The sequence below is a fragment of the Dendrobium catenatum genome, unplaced genomic scaffold (genome assembly GCF_001605985.2).
Source record: "Dendrobium catenatum unplaced genomic scaffold, ASM160598v2 fragScaff_scaffold_621, whole genome shotgun sequence".
Lineage (NCBI taxonomy): Eukaryota > Viridiplantae > Streptophyta > Magnoliopsida > Asparagales > Orchidaceae > Dendrobium > Dendrobium catenatum.
In genome coordinates, this window is record NW_021319083.1 from 23190025 (window position 1) to 23209965 (window position 19941).

The 19941-nt window shown below is 34.4% G+C and overlaps 2 protein-coding genes across 2 annotated transcripts in view; one reads left to right on the forward strand and one right to left on the reverse strand.

Annotated features, from left to right (window-relative positions):
* LOC110112358 (MADS-box transcription factor 23) overlaps positions 1 to 19941 on the forward strand; it is a 40618-nt gene that overhangs the window by 15831 nt on the left and 4846 nt on the right. Inside the window, exons 3-7 of the mRNA XM_020844555.2 lie at positions 13872 to 13933; positions 19253 to 19352; positions 19437 to 19478; positions 19549 to 19632; positions 19754 to 19884. Coding sequence (XP_020700214.1) covers positions 13872 to 13933; positions 19253 to 19352; positions 19437 to 19478; positions 19549 to 19632; positions 19754 to 19884 — 419 coding nt within the window. The remainder of the gene's footprint in view (positions 1 to 13871; positions 13934 to 19252; positions 19353 to 19436; positions 19479 to 19548; positions 19633 to 19753; positions 19885 to 19941) is intronic.
* LOC110112367 (probable sulfate transporter 3.3) overlaps positions 13580 to 19941 on the reverse strand; it is a 75027-nt gene continuing 68665 nt past the window's right edge. The window contains 1 exon segment of the mRNA XM_028695270.1: positions 13580 to 13974. The gene's annotated coding sequence lies outside the window, so the exon portion shown is untranslated.

The window sequence follows — 19941 nt, forward strand, 5'->3', positions numbered from 1 at the left end:
TTGCTTGCATGAGAGCTGGAAACGGGCTTGAACTTAAAATTATATATTTGACCCGCCGTGCATCCTCAAACACAAGGTGTACCACTAACACACTTCATCGGGCCATGTCGGGTGTACTATCTTGCATGTATACATGTTGATTTTATATCTTGCCATGTATACATGTTGAATAACCTTACACGCTGTACTTTCATTATTTGTATGTAAGCATGGTTGCATAGCATGCTTGAGGCATCTTCAAATATTTGGACATATCAGCTTGCGAATGATCACCATTTGGGTGGGACAACAACATTCTATAGAGAAGTCTATAAATGCTTTTGTGTCACTTGTAGAATGTGTCAAATCTGCTAGCGTGGCACGCGCCTATGCTGCATGTTGTTTGTATACAGTTGAGATTGGCGTGCACTACTTATTCTTTATGTAGGTAAATTTGTCGTGTTACTGTATGAATCTTGTCATATTATGTCGTAAGACTTTACTATAGCTATAGCTTTTAGCATTTTTGCCTCGTGACGGCAGTAGTGTGTATAGCTGCGTCTTGCTAACAAAGATCCGTTAGCGTGTTGCAAATTGCTGCATAATCTTTCATCCCCTGCATGCACATGACATGTTGAATGGTGTGATGGGCCTGCTTGCAACAACCATGGATATTCGCTTTGTTGGATATCATCCACTTTACTTGCAAGAAGTTTGCATTTCTCTTGATCTAAATGATGTTGGTTCAAGATGTCATAACATCCATTATTTGTCGTATTGCTATTATTCACGACCCAGATCTAGGACTCGAACAATAAGGCAGGTACTAACAGTCAGTAAGGTGAAACATTTTAATAAATTACATAAGCAGAATTAACATAGTAACTTCTAAATTTTCCGGAAGAGCCCATTATTACAATTTTCATAAACTATAGACACCAACTTGTGTCAAACTAAGATAACTACAACAATCATATAATTACCTGTTTTGAATTTGTTGCGTCTATTAGACGTATTCCTCTTCTCTTTCCCATATTTCATTGTCATTGCGAACTCCCCACCTCCCCCCCCCCCCCTACCTTGAAATTATTAGTTAATGTGTTGAGTTTACTGATATATAAACTCAGTGGATATCGATCATTAAATATATAACAGTATTTTCAATATATATATATATATATATATATATATTATAGTATATATATTATATATATATTATAATATATATATATATAATAAATATATAATATATATATATTATATATATATATATATATATATTATACAACTTATTCAAACATTCATAATTAATATATACATCTTCCTTCTTGTATTATAAGTCTTACTAATTCACATAATGTTCAATTTGTCTCCTTTGTTCCATTCCCCTTAATATTTATTTAATAATTTTAACATTTAATTCATATCTTTTATTAGTATACGAACACCGTCTAAAATTAATAATACAAGTAAACCATTTTCTTTCTGTTTAACGTGCACGAGTATGTGCTTCCCCAGTCAGACCATACGGGATGTTAACTCCTATAATTTGTATGCATATCCTTTTTCTCTTTTTCATTCTTCATTTATGTATTTATTTTATAATTTATATGTTTATATCATAATTTTCTAATTCTTACTTGTATTCGTATATGCATAGAAAAACAATAAATATCATGTATATATAAATATTTTCAACTTTGACTTTCTAATTTTTATTTATATGGTATCTCTTTACATTATTTTACATTAATAATATATATATATATATAATATATATATTATATATATATTATATATATATATATATATATATCACATATTTATATACGTTCATTCATAAAATTTCAGTCATTTTCAATTATAACAATTTCTATATCAATCTATGCATTTGAATTTATATTACCTTACTCATAATAGTCTTCAAAAAGAGTAAAATAATTATATAAAAAACTTCTTTCATATTTGAAATATTAAAATTTACATAACTATAATTACTCACTTTATTTGCCTTTTCAAATATTCGTCTTGAATTGAGAGCGTTTAACTGTTCACAATAACATAATGATTTAATTAATATTAAATTCTAATTTGAATGTCTCAACAAACATTTGATTTCTTCCATATAAAAGTACCTAATAAAATTTTTCCCTTCCTTGCAAATTTTCTTCTTTCATTGTCTGATTTAAATTCGCTTTAATTCAATTTTTCCTACAACATAATGTCTTGAATTAAGAGAATTCTAAGATTTTCTTTCTCCATTGCTTAAATAGAAATTCTTATGAAATAATTTCATAAGAATAAAAGAATCACAATCAAATCCTTCTTATTCACCTTTTTCTTCCTTTGTCGTTCCCCTTTGGCACGTACGTGATTTCCTCCTACAGGAAGAAGCGAACCGAAGACATGTCGCGTGAGGAGTCGTTAGTTTTCTCCCTCGAACGAAATTACTTAAAATAGTGAAGTATACATCCAGAAGGCACTCGCACGAATTCGGCCTGGCTCAAATCATAGTTCCGTCACTAGTTTTCCCGTCTGATTACGGGATTAATATTAGGGCTGGCCGCTTCAATTGAACCTGCCAATTAAACCGATTATTACAACCTCCATTTCTTATAAAAATTTCATCCTCAAAATTTAAAATCAAGTATAAGTAAATGTACCTTAATTGAATATATGTGGATATTGAGCTTTCATTTATGCTTCTTTTTCCTAGGTGGCATCTCTTTTTGATCAATGTTTCCATAAAATCTTTACAAAAAAATTTTCTCGACTCCTCAGTTGTTTCACATCATATTTCAGTATTCTTTCAGGTTCTTTAACATATTTTAATCAAGCTGCAAATCAATTAATTTTGACTGGTACATACTTCTGAAGCATTGATATGTGAAACATATTATAAATTCCTTGCAAATGCACTACCAGATCCAATCTGTAGGTCATATTTCTAATCCTCTCAATGATTTCAAACGAACATATGAATCGTGAGCTTAATTTTCATGTCTTCCCAAATCATTGTACACCTTTCATTGGACTGACTTTAAAGAAAACAAATTCTCATACTTCAAACTTAACTGGCCTATGCTTTGTATCATAATACTTTCGTTGTCTGTTTTGTATTGCCTTTAGTCTATCTCTGATCAATATGATTTTTATGGTAGCATCATCCACCAGTTCAGTATCAATTATTTTTCTTTCACATGTTTCTGCCCAACAAAAGGGGGTTTCGCATTTTCTTCCATAAAAAGCTTCGTATTAAGCCATTCCAATGCTGGATTGAAAACTGTTATTATATGCAAATTCAATTAATGGCATACAGGTCTCCCAATTTTCTCCAAAATCTAATACACATAATCTAAGTAAATCCTCTAAAGTTTAAATTGTTCTTTCTAATTGCACATCAGTCTGAAGATGAAATGTTATACTGAAAATCAATATTGTACTCATAACTTCTTGAATCTTCTTCCACAATCTAGAAGTGAATCGGGCATTTCTATCAAAAACTATTGATTTTGAAATTCCATACAATCTCACAATTTCATCTAATATATATCTTTGTCAAATTCTCCATTGAATCTATTTGTTTGAATGGTAAGAAATAAGCTAACTTGGTTAATCTAACTATAACAATCCACATAGCATCCTTACTCTACCTTGACCTTGGTAATACAATTACAAAATCCATAACAATTTCTTCCCATTTTCATTCAAATATCGGTAATGGTTATAATTGACCACTTGGTTTTTGATGTTGAGCTTTAATCATCTGACAGAAAATATATTTTGCCACAAATTCGGCATCTCCTTTTTAATCCTGACCACCAAAATAACTCTCTCAATTCTTGATACATCTTTCTACTGCTTGGATGAATTTCATGGCCAATGAGGTGAGCTTTTTGTAATATATCTTCTCCTAAATTGCCAACATTTCAACACATATTCTACCTTTATACTTTAGCAATCCTTCATCATCAACTACAAATTCTCTAACTATTTTGCTTGCAATTTCTTTATGATGTCTTCAAATTTTACATCTTGAGATAATGAATTGAATACTCTATCTTTCAAAGTGGATTGTATCACCAGCTGATTTAATAACATATCTTTAATATCCTTCTGATTGACCACTAATATCTCTAGTCTTTTCATGTCTCTGATTATCTGCTCCTGCTGGGCGATTATCAAATTTACACATCCAAGCATTTTTCTGCTTAGTGTATCTGCATCTATATTTGCTGATGAGGACGTCCGATTGAGAAAAGTTTATCAGAGAAGGGGCCGAAGATCTATGGCTATGATTGGACCATTTTATTTTTGAGCTTTCATGTATATTTGATTTATTTATGTATCTTTTTCGTTTTTACCATCACTTGAGGGAGTAGGCTTATGTGAACCCAGGGGGCACTTTTGTCATTAGACATGTTATTGTATTTTGGCTATTTATAAACTCATCCCCCTCTTTGGAGAGGATGATGATTATTATGAATGAAAATTTTCTGCACCTTGTATCTTGGAGAGTTTTGAGAGTTTGAAGTCCCTAAGTGAGGGCAAGGCATCACCCGTCAACCACAGGAAGCGTCCGAGCTCACGGTCAATCTCCTTCACAAACTTCCCTCTCCTCCTTTCCTCCAAGCCGCCGGCCTCCCTCTCCCCCTACTCTTGGTCGACTCCCTAGCAAACCGCCGGCTCAACCTCCCTTCCTAGCCGCCGGCCACCACCCCTTCCCTTGACTCCCAATATTTCAAACCTAGCATTCAATACTTTCCTAACTTGACTCATTATAAATTTGGAAACTCAATAATTTCATATTCAAGTAAATTTGAATTTGAATTTTCTTTCCAAAATGAGAAGATTTATGTTAGGAAGGTTTTCCATAATCATGCTAACATTAATTTGAATAGAGTTTACCCTAAATTTTCTTCTCCATTTAGTGTCCTAAATTTAGCAACCTCTTTAAACCCTCTCATTAATTCTCTCTCCCTAGCTTTGCCGCCCCACCCCTCTCTCCTCTAATTATTACTTTCCCATTAATGCTCCCCAATCAATTCCCCTCCCATTAGAATGTGCTGCCCCCTCCCTACCCCTAATTTAGGGACATTCAAATTCAAATATCCCCCAATCTCTCCACTTAATGCAACCATTAATTCCTATTAAACCCCAATTGATTCTTGTCTTAATTTGCATGCCACCTAGACAAGAATTCAATTCCAGAATTTTGTTAATTGCTGGAATTAAATTCAAAGTTTCCTATCATTCCTTACTCATCACCCTAAGTAAGGGATTAACACCTCTCTAGGACGACCATAAGCACCCCCCCACCCCCCAACCCCTCCCCTCCCCTCCCCCAACCTCCCTACATTCTCTTCGCTTGATGTTTTCACCAAAGAAGAAGAAATAAATCCTCTTCCCTTGGCTGGCCACATCCCAACCATTCCGGCACTTTAATCCCTTGTTGACTACAAGGTGTGTTTGCTTCAAAGCGCATCCACGAACAATCGACAGCCGGATCATGGAGAATGTTGGAGCCAAGTCCAAAAGCTTGAGATGATAAACTCTTCTCCTAAACCTTTTATCTTTAACTCATCGATTGTAGCATCGTTAAAACTATGAAGGCTTCTCCGCTTATCCCATATTATGAGCATGTATGAGTGGATGCTTATAGTGACTATTATAATTATAAACTGAGGGATTTTCTTTGAAAGTCCCACAACAGTAGGGTTTGATTTAATTTGATTGTTTTGTGCTCCTAATATTATCATATAATTGATTGTCTGAGCTTAGACACTATCTTATTGGCTTCAATCTTTTGTTTAATACGTGAGAAGTTGATTAATTGTTATTGTTCTTTTCATGAGCGTGAAATTTCAAATTTAATAACATCGCATGTGCATGTTGTCCTACATCATTTGCCCTTCCAGGATGATATTGTATATCTAATTCATAATCTTTGATAAGCTCTAACCATTTTCTCTGCCTCAAATCAAGCTCTTTTTTTATTGAAAATATATTTGAGGCTGTTATGATCTGTAAACACTTCACATCTGACTCCATATAAATAATGTCTCTATATTTTGAGTGCAAAAATCACAGTTGTATGGGACTAAATTTTGTTGTTTAAAAGCAAAACCTATATGCCAACTACTGGACAAGGATGCCGGTGCGGCGTGCAGCGGACTAAGGACTACACATAACCGGGTAGAGCAAGGTGGGTCGATCAGACCACAGGTGACCGGACAGGGCAAGCTATGCAGGTGGGTGAGTCGGGGTAGCGCGGGTGAGCTGCAAGGTAGCACAGGTCAGCGGGCATGGGCAAAAAGAATTCTAATTAAAAAATTAAATTTGCTGATTTTATTTTAATTTTGTGGCGGCAATGGCCGCCAGAAAAATGAGTTTTTTCACATATATAATAGTTTTTGTATGCGCGTTTTACCGGCGAAGAAAATTTTCCGACGGAAATCCTCTAGAAATACTACTTAACGATGGATTTTGTTCTTTTTCTGACGAAAATGACAGTCGAAAAATGTTGTTTTTTTTTTGTAATGATTCCTCGAGAAAAAACTAAAAATGGAGGGACCCCTTAAGGTGACTAGGATAACTACTTAATTGATTAAACATAAAAAAACCCTCTTGGTTGGATTTGCTAAACCAGTTGGGTGAAACAACCGGTCTTGGGACATCTCCGACATCACACCACTTACAGGTTTCAACAATCATCACCATATCACCGTAAGCTTCTCTTTGCTCACAAACTAAACATAAAAAACTACAAATTGGCATGTCATCTTCTTTATAATTAATTTCAACAACACTTAATACAGCTTAATTATTAAACAATCACTGAGAATTCTTCTTAACCAAATTCCTTAAAATACTCTAAGAGTCTACCCTAAACTCAACTTCAACACTGCTTAGGACAACCAAGGGTTGCCTTTTAAAGCAACACCCTATCACCACAGATGAGCCTGTCTAATTAACATCAGTGAAAACCTCAATCTTCCTATCTGAGTTCCTTTTGAAGAATAATCTTTTTCATCGATTCCTTTTCAATATCGCTAGATTCTGAAAACAATATCCATATTTAAGTTGGGATATTCATAAATCAATTTACCACACCTCTTGGCAATTCAATATTAAGTCGGGTGTGAAACAGATAAATGAGCCTTAACTATAAGTCTTCGATAAAATTTTTTATCTACTGGAGCACAATCATCTTTGGTTCCCAGTTTGCCATTCAAATCCATAGGTTTAATTGCTAGTTTACATCCCAGCATTCATGTTTATTTCAAGAGATTTGAAATATATTTGCATAGTGAGACCTAAATAACCCTTATGAGATCGAGCCACTGCATTCATGGGAAATATTTTAGATTTCCTATGTTTGATTTGAGTTTGCTTAATTCTTGTACAAATTCACCTCTTCGAATGATATCATCAATATACATAATCAGAATAGCAATTTTACATTCACGTAATCATTTAATAAAGATAATATAATCAGCTTGGCCACTTTGGTGAATCTATAAAAAGAAATATGTGGGAATTAAGACTAAAACCAAATACAAAGAACTTGATTACACCAGAAAAAGAGAAAATGATGTCAGTCCTGTTAGATATCCAAGAATGGAGTTCTTGCTACTCCCATGTTTCCAGCTTACACTCCTATATATTTTGGTCCTCGTAGAATCTTGTTTGGCGTTAGAAGGAAACGTTGAGGCTTGTCATCATCCTTGCTAGTTCAATAATTCCCTTCCAAAGGTCAAGAGATGCATACAAGATCATAAATACCCGGTTTTGATGCTGCCCGTGACCGAATTGTTGGTGTCGGAATCTAAACAGTGACCTTCCATTGGGTTTTCAAAAAGGTAAATTAAGGGACAACGCGAAGAGAAGGATTGTCAAGTGTTGGAATCAATTTTGGCAGCGCTCTTCTATAATAATTTTTCATGTTGATATTTCTGGATTTTCTGCAGCAAGAATATGGCAGACGGTTACTTGAATTGCAACGATAGTACCAAGTTAGATGAGAAAGAATAGAAGCTTTGGTGATCAAGCGTGACGAACTCTGTGATCTCCTCTTCCCACCAAAATAGGAAAAATATTCCCCAACTTCAAGAACTAAAACAAACTTACCACCAAAGAGTATCTTATAGACCTAGGGTGAATATTTGTTTAAGGGGATAAATCTAAATCTAGCTTAGCTAACAGAGGGCCTTGTGCCCTATCAATTATATCCTATTGATTCATATCTCAAGAATTTGAAGTCCTTGGGAAGCATACAAGCTCGGAGCATGACCGTAATTTACTGGTGACATTTGGTGGCAAAATCACCCGATTCAGAGGGTCTCGGTCATAACAGTTTACCTATGATGCCATTAACGGCGAGCCATCGGTGTGGTGCCATTTGGCAGCGAAACCCTTGGTTAGAGGACATGTGTCCCGTCTTTACTGACAAGAGACAATTTGAGAATGAATCCTAATGATATTCTCGATCAAACATTCGCTCTTTGTGAGCTGAAATGATTTTCACATTTGTCCGTTTCGGCAAATTGTTGTAAAGGGTGGATGGGTATTTTGTTTTGAGTGTTTTGGTGTTTTATTTTATTTTCAAATATCTTTATTTTGGTGAATTTTGGGTTGAGTATTCCTGGGAATTTGGGAGGTATATATAAATACTTGGGGATCCCCACTGGTTGAGATTTTCCATCAACACGGCCATCATCGGGATACTTATGAGCAATTTCATTTTATTGGTTGAACCTTGTCGACTCTGCTTACTTGCCAACAGAGGATCAGATTCATTGTCAGCTTTATGCATTTATTATTGAATTTTCTTTGTTATAGACCTTGAAGCCCTAAAATGAACTGTATAAAATAAATAACTCAGTCGATGCTGAGACCTTATAACTATTTGATAGCTCGAGCTGTGTAGACTCTTATCCATCTACATAGAACGATCGAGCTCGAACTTAAGCTTCGTTTAGGACAGCTTTCTCACTGCTTCTTAAAGCAACTTTTTAGTATAAAAATTTTAATTTTTGTACTAGAAAGCTGCTTTAAGAAGCAGTAAAAAAGCCGTCCCAAACGAAGCCTTAGATTCATTTATTCACTCGCACAGCATCCTCAGACGTCACGTGTGTACCTATAACATGCTCGTCGGGGACAATGGGGGTATATGCTTTTACATGTACTTTGCATGATGTGCTTGTATAGTGGTTGTATGTATGCAGATATCTATGATCAACATGCATACTCGCACACACACCTATACCTTCATCTGCATATTAATATACTTGTATGTGCATTTATGTATCTTTATGTATGAATGTATGTTGGCGTGTGCATTTGCATTTTGTATGATATGCATGATATGCTTGATATGCATTATTGTGGTTTAGCGCGTTGACATGGCATATAATGCGTTTCTACAATGTATGTATAATGTGTCCATGCATCATCAATTTTATTTGCACATCGATTCAGTACTTTTATACAATGCATAAAGCATTTGTATAATGATGTAGCGTGTTGTCACTACGCAATGCATTTTGCATGTTTAATGGCATGTATGCATGATGTGTTTTGTATTTTGCAACATGTGTATGCATGATTTGGATGCATTAGTGCACATTTCAATGTCTGGGGTGTTTTTGCAATATTCAAATATGACTAATTGCAAAGTTACATTTAACACCTACAAATGCCTTCGATTAACTTGTATGAGTGTTGCGGATCCAGTGGTGTAGCATTGCACTATGATTATTTGCTGCTTCTTGCAGATGAGTTGTTAAGAAATGCACAGGGCTCCACTTGAAAATTTATAAATGTCTTATGTCCACTTGTATGCATTTGTGAATTCGGTGTTGTTTAGTAGTGCACTAGGTCTCATTTCATCTTCTGCATATTACTATCTTCTTCAGCATTTAGCCTGCGAGATTATTTTTGCCTGCAATGTGTTGCATAACGCATCAATGCCTTCCATCTATCTTTTATAGATAAACTGATTTATCTAGCATGATAACCTAGTGTCGTAATTTTACGACCTCAATTTCTTAGCATATATCCCATAGTTTTTACCACTGATTCCCTACTTTGCTTACAGGTGAATCACAGCGTTGTGATATAGGTCACCCGTTGCTTCTTACAAGCGAGTTATTGTGCATTGCAGGCTTTGTTGAATTTGTTCGTCAGTAGTGCGCCATCAGCAGGCGTTAAATAATCGTCAACGGTTGCATGCAAGTGGACTACATTCAACATATATTTTGCTCGTAGGTGGGTCATAGAGCTGTGTTGTGGATTATCAGCTGCTTTAAACAAATAGACTGTCGTGTAGTAATGAATCTCCTACAGTTGCTTGTAGATATTTGTACCCATCACAAGCTTCTGTGTTTGCTTGTAGATAGCTTGTTGTGCATATGACGAGTTTTCTACAACAGCTCGTAGATGACATTTAGTATATATGGCGGGCCTCCAACAACGGCTCGTAGGCATTTGCATTTGTTTCCAATCGTTCACCCTTTCCACGTCCTTGCTGGCAAGAGGCTGTTTGAGAATGAATCCTAAAAAATATTCTCGACTAGACATTAGTTCTTTGTGAGCTGAAGTGATATTTGAATTCCTCCACCTCGACAAACTATTGCAGAGGGTAGATGGGTCTTGTTTTAGGTGTTTGATAGTTGAATTCCAATTTTTAAATATTTTGAATAGTTTTGAAGTTTCAAATTTTGTGGGCAATTAGGAGGCATTTTGAATACTTGGAATTAATTCCTCCAGTTGAGATCTACGTTCAACAAAACCATCATCAGTATATTATGGGCATTTGTATTTGGTTGATTGAACACTGTCAACTCTATTTATTGTCGACAGAGGATCGGGTTCAAGTCGGCTGTATGCTTTTATTTAAAAAAAAAATCTGGTTATAGGACTTGAAGGTCTAATATGAATGTATTAAAATAAATATCTCAGTCGACGCCATGATTGTAGATTTGTTTGTTAGTTCAAGTCATGTCAACTCCTATTTACTAGCATATAAGGGTCGAGCTTGAACCTTTGTTTTTCCAACGCAACATCCTCGGGCGTCACCTGAGTACCAACAACACGCATGTCGGGGCCCATGCAAGTATACGATTGCACACGTATTTTCTTGTATTATGCTTGCATACTCACATATACATTTACACTTTCATTTGTGTATTAAGATGCTTGCACGTGCACTTCTGTATTTATGTGTATACATGTTGTAATGTACGCGTGGGAGCATTTTAAAATGTTTAACTCTGATCAGTTTTGCGAGCAACTCTTGTTTGAGTGTGCATAGCATTTAATTTGAGAGCATATAGACGTCTTATGTTCGATTATATGAGTATTGCAGATCCGGACGTGGCATCACGTTGCGTTATTAACCTATTGCTTTATACAGTTGGATAGTTGTATTCATCGTCAGCTTCTGTATTTTTGCCTACAAGAAATATATTGCGCTAGCTGCAAATCTTTTTCATTCGTGTTTGCAGGATATTCATTATATTTGCACCACATTAGTTGTAGGTGACTTGATGTATTCATTTACAATTAAAAGGTGTTGATAGCAGGGTGTTGTTGCGGTCTCCTTAAATGTGTTCGTAGGATAGCTGACATATAAATGACACATCTAGCATTATCACTTCCTGATAAGCTAGGAGGATTGATGTGTTCTCTTGAAGTTGAATTGTTGTCAATTGCAATTAGGAGACGTTGATCATATGTAGGTTGTATCAATCTTCATTATTCATAGATGTTGTATTGCATTCATCCCACTTTTTTTTTACACTTTGCTTGCACTTAGATTATATAGTTCCCTCCATTCGCTCGATTGTCATATGTTGATATTCAATTGCAAAGCCGATACGAACATAGCACTTCAATCATCAATACCCTTGAATATTTTGCAGTGCTTGTTGGAGTATCTTTCTGCATTCGTTTGCAACTAGTTCACATGTTATTTTTAATTATTGTTGATCATTGCAAGCAAGTCAAGTTTGGGATTTCATCCAGCATTTCTTATTCATTTGGATGATAGGGATCATTTGAATTTTCATTAAGATATATATATATATATACCTCCGCGCTAGACAAAAGCACGTACAAGGCCTACCTGCCTCATCGTAAGCATTGCATTGGATTCTCTTCCCACTACGCTAGAAAAAAGCGTGTATGTGCAATTTTTTTGTGCGTCGCAAATGCTGAAAGCGGCAATTTTGAGTTAAGAGCATTATACCTGTGTGACGAGAGGTTGACGATGGTGATAGTGTCGATGGAAATGACAAAAAAAATCCCTCTCTTTTTCTTCTCTCTTTCTTTTTATTTTCTTACTTTTTTTTATTTTTCATTTTTTTTGCATATGCGTATATATATATATATATATATATATACACACATACATACATGAATGAAATTTACAAATATGTTTATACAACTATTGTGTTATAATTATAATGATTGTACTAAAAAAATCTTTTCAATCATGCTTCTATGTGATTTTAGTTATGTTAGTGCTGTTGTCAATAACACTTAGCATGTCACTATAAAATGTCTGATAAGAATCTTATTCATCCCTCTTTAAACAATCAATCAAACCTTTTAATAATCATGTCAAATTATCTTTGATAAAAGGACGAACATATGTTTTATTAGGTGTTCAAATAAGTTTCAACTATTTTATAAATTTTTTCAATAATGTGTTTTAATCACCTTATTCAAATATGTTCAAACTTAGTTGATTCTATGTGCGACCGTTTGATCGATTACATCAGATTATCCTCTGATGGAAGGGCCGACCATATGTTCAATTTAAGTGTTCGAATAAATTTCAGCTATTTTATAAAATGTTCTAATAATTTATTTTAAGAACCTTATTTCAACATGTTCAAATACTTAACTGAATTTATGTTCAACCCTTTTATCAATCAATTTCAAATTAACTTCAATAAAATGGTCAAATATAGATTCAATTAAATGTTCGAATAAGCTTCAACTATTTTAAAACTTTTAAGAGCAAAGTAACAATGATATTCAAATTTTGTTCAATATTTATTCGACACTTAATTGAATCAATATTAGCCCGCAACAAAAAAGAGGGTATTTTAGTTTGAAGGGAAATTTTGGGCATATCTTTCAAAGAAATAAAATAATAAACACATTTCTCCAATTTTAAGCATTGTGAGGCATAGAAACTCAATTTTTCCAATCTATTTATCTCTCTATATATAATCCTAAAATAGTTTATATCACCTTCTCTCCATCTGTAACGTGTGTCAACCTCCTAAGAAAGGAATATATTTTAAATTCAATACAGAATCTGGACAAAAAATCAGCATTGGGACTTAATAGAAAAGGAAAATGGAAAATGGAAAATCGCTAGAAATACATGTACATGACTAATGAAATAATTAACATTTATATATGTGGACAATTGAATAACCTCAAAGGGTCTAAAGTCGCTTGGGTATTCAGTTTGCTGCCCTAATAATGGACATTTGAAAATTAAGAGAAATCATGCATGGAACAAAGATCCTAGAGAATAATGATAGGCCAAGAAAATAAAGTTCAAAACTATAACACGGTTTTCTTGGTGTTAATGACTCTGCAATTGCTATAGAAGAAAACTTTTGCACAATTTACAATATATTAGCATGCACGAATATGAGTAATGAAAACTACATCCTAACCAGAATGTTTTAAGTTCAGTCAGTACCCATAAAAATTTTAAACATGATCTTGTAGACCTTCATTCTAGGCCATATGCTAGTTATGTTGAAATCCATCTAGATAAGTTGTGTCAGTAATTCTTATTTTATATGCTTTTTGCGCATAATTGAGCATTCCACTTTACTAATTGATTTGTTTGGTGTCCACACTAGATCTGGCAAAGGGAAGCAACAAGCTTGCGGCAGCAATTGCATAACTTGCAAGAAAATCATCGGTAACTTCTCTTCACCCTTTGAGTCCATCAGAAATAAAATACTGCATGTCAGAGAAAAAATAGCATAAATGAAAATTCATCTCTTAAATTACAAGCTTATTTATCTTCTATGGAAAGATGCAAAATAACCCTATTTCATGTTTTGATTCTGTTTTCAGCCAAAAATAGCAAACGAATATAGCAAGTCAACAGCTTATATCATTATATTTGGTTAATGGATCATCAAATAAACCAAAAAAACGATGCCCTGGCAAAACTACAATATATTAAATTGCATCAATACGGTATATAACAATTATATCAGTTGCAAAATCGTTAGACTAGGTTTCTGCAGAATCAAATATTAAAAGTATTCATTAATTCAGTTACTTCACCAAAAACTACAGAAAATTTTAAGAAAGCAAGAGAAAGTTCTGTTGGCTAAAATTTTAAATAATGAGTGGTGAAGATAAACAAGAAACCAGAAGATAATGAGTTAATAATTACAGCTGCAAACTAATTTACAACTACGGTTAATCTTTTTAGCTATGTTTTCTATAATAACTATAATGAATGTAGATTTTAACGAGAATAAATATTTATTGAAAATTAATTTACCCAATCTATCTTAAAGCATAAGAAAGGAGTTAATAACTCTTATATTCAAATCATTAAAGATATATATGTAGGATTTATTACTTGTGTTCAAACACAAGGTGGTTTGACCGAGTATTTCCCTATTTCGGTTGGGTTACATCAAGGATCAGCCTTAAGCCCATATCTTTTTGCTTTAGTCATGGATGTTCTCACTAGACATTTGCAAGAGGATGTACCTTGGTGTATGCTTTTTGCTGATGATATTCTTCTTGTTGATAAGACTAGAGGAGTTGAAGGTAAACTTGAATTATGGAGGTCAACCTTAGAGTCTAAAGGTTTTCGCTTGAGTAGATCTAAAATGGAATATATAAAGTGTAATTTTAGTAGTAATAGATCAAGTGAGGGGATTGTGGCTTTGGGCGATCAAGTCATTAATAAGAATACACGTTTTAGATATTTTGGATCTATCGTTCAGAGAGATGGTGAAATAGATGGGGATTTTATCAATAGAATTCAAGTTGGATGGTTGAAGTGGAGGAATGCATCGGGCTTGTTGTGTGATAGAAAAGTACCCCTCAAACTTGAGGGAAAATTCTATAAGATGGCGGTGAGGCCTGCAATGCTTTATGGTGCCAAATGTTGGCCATTAAAAGAGAAGCATAATACTAAGTTAAGTGTGGCAAAGATGAGGATGCTTAGGTGGATGAGTGGCTTTACCCTTAGAGATAGGATACGAAATGAGCATATACGTGAAAAGGTTGGAGTAGCTCCAATAGAAAATAAGATTAGAGAGAGTCGTCTTAGATAGTTTGGTCACATATAACGGCAACACGGCAATACATTTTTTTATATAGTGTATATATATTAATGTAATATCATATTAAAAATGACAAACAATAATAAATGAATGACATGATAACTTGTCTAGCTTATAATATAAAATATCTAGTACAACCACAAAAATATAAGCAAATAATCACTTACTACAACATCAATCATTCAAGCTTCAACTATTAAGATTAACTTTAGAGGTTTGTTTTTGGCCTTCAATATCATCATCATTGAATATCACTACTTTCAACTCTGGTTCAACAAGAGAAAGATTGTACTTGTGCAAAAAGAGAGGAGATGAAAATACCTTCACTGACAAAGAGAAATAAAAATGAGAATATTTGATAAATTGGGGTATTAAATGCAGAAGTTGATTTGGTGTTGTGGATATGAAATAAGAAAGTTAGTTTAAATCTCGTCAAATATAAGAAGTTATATTTAAAAAAAATATATAAAATATTAATATACGTGTGTCGGACATGCGTGTCCAATTTGTTTTTAATATTTTTTTAATCGGACACGTTTTCGGCGTGTCCGACACGTGTCGGAGGAGTGTCGGACGAGTGTCGTGTCGGACATGGTGTCGGACACTGCACGCCTCTTTGAGGAGAAGTGTCAGTGCATCATAGCTACTAGTTTAACATTCAACATTCTGCTTCCAGCCTCTAGTTATGGCTTCCTAACGCATCCCGTGCCAACACCCTAACTACATGTTGCCTTACACTATTATGATGATTTCTCCAACCACATGACCTGGACTTTGTCTGAGCAGCCAAGCCTCCTCGTGAAAATCCTCCAGCTGCTGTGTTATGTTCGCATACCAGAATCACTCTCTATATCACATGCTACAAGAGGAACTAAGTTATTGAACCAATCAAGCCCCGCAACTTACCTAACTTTCTGAAACTGCCTTATCCCAACCCTTCATGGTGTAAGGTTATGGGCATTGTTATTCTCATACCATTTGAGTGTTAGCAAAGCTTAAGGATAAGGAGCTCGAAAATTGGATTGAGGCCAATAATAAACTGACGATATATGATGATCTAATGCAATGCCGCTCTTTTACCTTTCAACTAAGGCATTAATTATTTGGGAAATTATCAGAAATCAGATTTGGATGTTAAAGTTTTTATTGCCTTTATGTCATTGAAATCAAAAGAATAATTCTTGAAGCTCTATATGATGATGATCTAATGGATGAGAATATGAGATTATTGGACCGATTGCTTGAGCTGCTAAGAATTTGAAAGAGATGTTAAGCCATTCATTTTCTAAGAGAGTTTCAATATGTGAAACAATTGTCAAGATTTGACCTTGTAACTAAATGCTAGATCTTTAGTGTAATGATTTGATTTTGGAAGAGTTGCATCACTTTTTCAAGACCATAAGATCAAACCGTTCAGATTATTTTTTCTTTACAATGGAAATTCTCAAGACACTCGTTGAGAGGGAAAATATTTCAGCAAGGCTATTTCATGTCTCTTGAATAATCTTAAAATTGATGAAAGATATGTATGACATGAATATTATGCCATCAACAAAGAAGCTTGAAAAAATGTTGGCTGATTAAGCCTTGAACCTGAATCATTATTAGGCATAGTAATTCAAAGGCACATGTGCACGTTGAAGTGCTCATAGCAAAATAGTTACTATTGTATATTAAGAGAACGTTAAAACAAAATGCAAAATGATATGAATAGCTTTAGGGGCTATCAGTTGAGTGTATTTAAACTCAAGTGTATTTTAAATGTAGGGTAAAGTAAAATCTAATAGAGTTATTTGGTTGATTAAATAAATTCAAGAACCCATTTTTCTAGGCTAAAAGAAAATTAAATTATAAATGCTTGAATGCAAAGAGTTAGAGCACAATGATGTTGTCTTTCCTGATGAGGTTGACAATGTTAGTTGTGGTTACGACAATGGGTGGTCTATGATGAGCATTGGCGGTGGGACGTTGCCATTGGAGCTGAAATGAGCAGTATATGCAAGCGTTAAACATAGGAGGAGCATGCACAGAGTGGGGACTAGCTCTCCACAAATGCCAGGACACACGGGGACAAGCATATTGTGGGGAGGAGCACTTCGACAAACATGGGAAGTTGAAATTCGCTACATTCAAGGGACTTTCAAATTCCACAAAAACGAATTAAAGGATTAGTTCAAGTTCCATAAAAAAATTACGCTGAATTTATTTTTCACTCAACCAAAAAGTCAAACGTGTAAAATCTCCAAATTTGAATGCAATACACTCCTAAAACTCTCAACCAAATAGCACCTTCCTGAAACTTAGGTAGATGACATCAAATTATCTGAATAAGGCTCCTTGCGATCAACTGTCTTAGAGATCTGCAAAATAAGAACACTAATTGACCTTCGTTAAAAATGTATCATAATGTATAACAGTCATGCATCCAATTCAAGGATGCCTGATGAGCAATGGAAATTTACGAATGGGGAAAAGGGATTGCAGGGCTTCAGAATAAAAAGCAGAATTTTTTCAAGCCTAGATATGAGAAAGAAGCACTTATTAGGTCTCGTGATGAAATATTTAATACTAAATTTGATTGGATCTGGATCATAAAGGAAATAGAAGTCTCTAGTTTCTTTGTCTTGTTGCTCCATTCACAACACTCTCCCAGATTGTGTGAACCCTTGGCTAATTTTTTCCTTAACCATATGCTAGAGGATGGGTCTTAGCCAAGCTTTTGCACAGGTGATCTTATTAGAATTTAGAAATAAAAATAAACGAACTTGAGTTTGAGGAGCCTCCGGCCACTATTGTTGCTCGACAACCTATATAGATGAAAATGCATGTTGTTCCCCAATGATTATTGCTCACTTCATCACTTGTTGACTGTCTTTCCAATTTTTTTCACCATCAGATTGTCATATTGTTCATTAAAAAATGGCATAAGTATGGAGATATCAAAATTCACAACCAACAATTGTGATTGTTGATAATGCTAATAAATTCCTTATATTATTAATGAATTCTTCATTTGTAATGGTTAACTCTACATTCACACCACCATCGCAATCAAATTGTCATGGGATTTTAGCCATCTAATTCGGGATGTACGTCATCGTTCAAAGCTAAAGAATAATAATCACAGGATATCAGTTTCTTATTACTCTACAATTCACAATACCCATGTTCTAGCTCCACCTCCACCTCCACCTCCGCTGCCGCCACCACCACAGTCACCCCCAACAACACTAGAAAATTTTCTTTTGAGAAGATTGAACTAATATGAATCTCAATCATAAGATTCTTCTTCAATGATCTTCACTCAGTCCATTTAGTTTTTGCACATGTTGTAACTATGTTTCAAATATGTAATAAGTACAAATTATTCAATTTATTTCTTCCTTGATGCATTTTCGCAGCATTTAATAAGCCCTGTTTTAGGAATGTTCCATGATCCCTAATTCATAAAAGGAGCTCTAGTCTTATTATATAGGATCTAATGGCTTGATAAAATGTTAATTGAACATTACGCTTATTTTAATTTTTTTAATTTCATCTAAGTCATTAGCGGGTATTAAAGTAATCGCATAAAAAGCATCAAAGCTTCACCTATCTCTCCATGATGGATTTATTAATACCTCCTAAGTGAATCATTTAGTATGCTTAGGCTACAACCCTAATTTGTTCAATACTCTGACCCCATGTCCTTTGAACTTTCCAACCAAACAATTTATCTGTGTTACAACTGTTGTCACCCAGCTTAACATTACAATCAACAGCAAAACATAACTTGTAAAAATATATGAGGCACAGTAAGAATCAATGCTCAGCACGTACCGCAAGGATCACATTAATCGCAGATTATTTTAACTATATATCAAGAGGAATTTGAAATAAACTGTTTATGCTATAAGATGCTGTGACATCCTTGTTGATGCTAACAGGCAGCTGATGGGAGAAGATCTTAATGGGCTAAGTATCAAAGAACTACAAAACTTGGAGAATCAGCTAGAAAAAAGCCTCCAGGTGATACAGCAAAAAAAGGTCTGTAGAGCAACCACGTCAAACCATGCCCAGTTATATCTATCATTTCAACTATTTTTAATAATTTTTTGACCTCCTTTGTAGGACCAAATTTTAATCAATGAAACTCAAGAACTGAATCAGAAGGTAGTTCACACAAATCTGATTTTATAATTAATCAGCTGCTCAGACTAAATAATAAAATCTTTTTTTTCAGATTGCCCACATGCAACGAGAAAACATGGAACTCTACAGAATGATAAACCTTTGTCGCCAAGAAAATATGGACTTAAACAAAAAGGTGCTCGTCAAAGAAGAAATCAACTCTAAATAGCAATAAATTTTAAATCCAGCAAAATGTAAATGTTATAAGTAATTAAGCTGATTTTCATATGCTGCCTGACATAAGAATTGGTTCTCAGGTTAATGCAACTAAAGGATTCAAAGGAGGATCTACTTCTTCAAACTCTGGCAGTCCGGTAACAATTTATCTTGAATTGAGCCCTCCGCAACAGAAAATTAGTGGAATGCACGAGGACTTCCCAACATTAGGGTGAATTTCTTTTTTATTCCTTTAAGGGTACTGCACATAGTCATCATCCTAGATTTA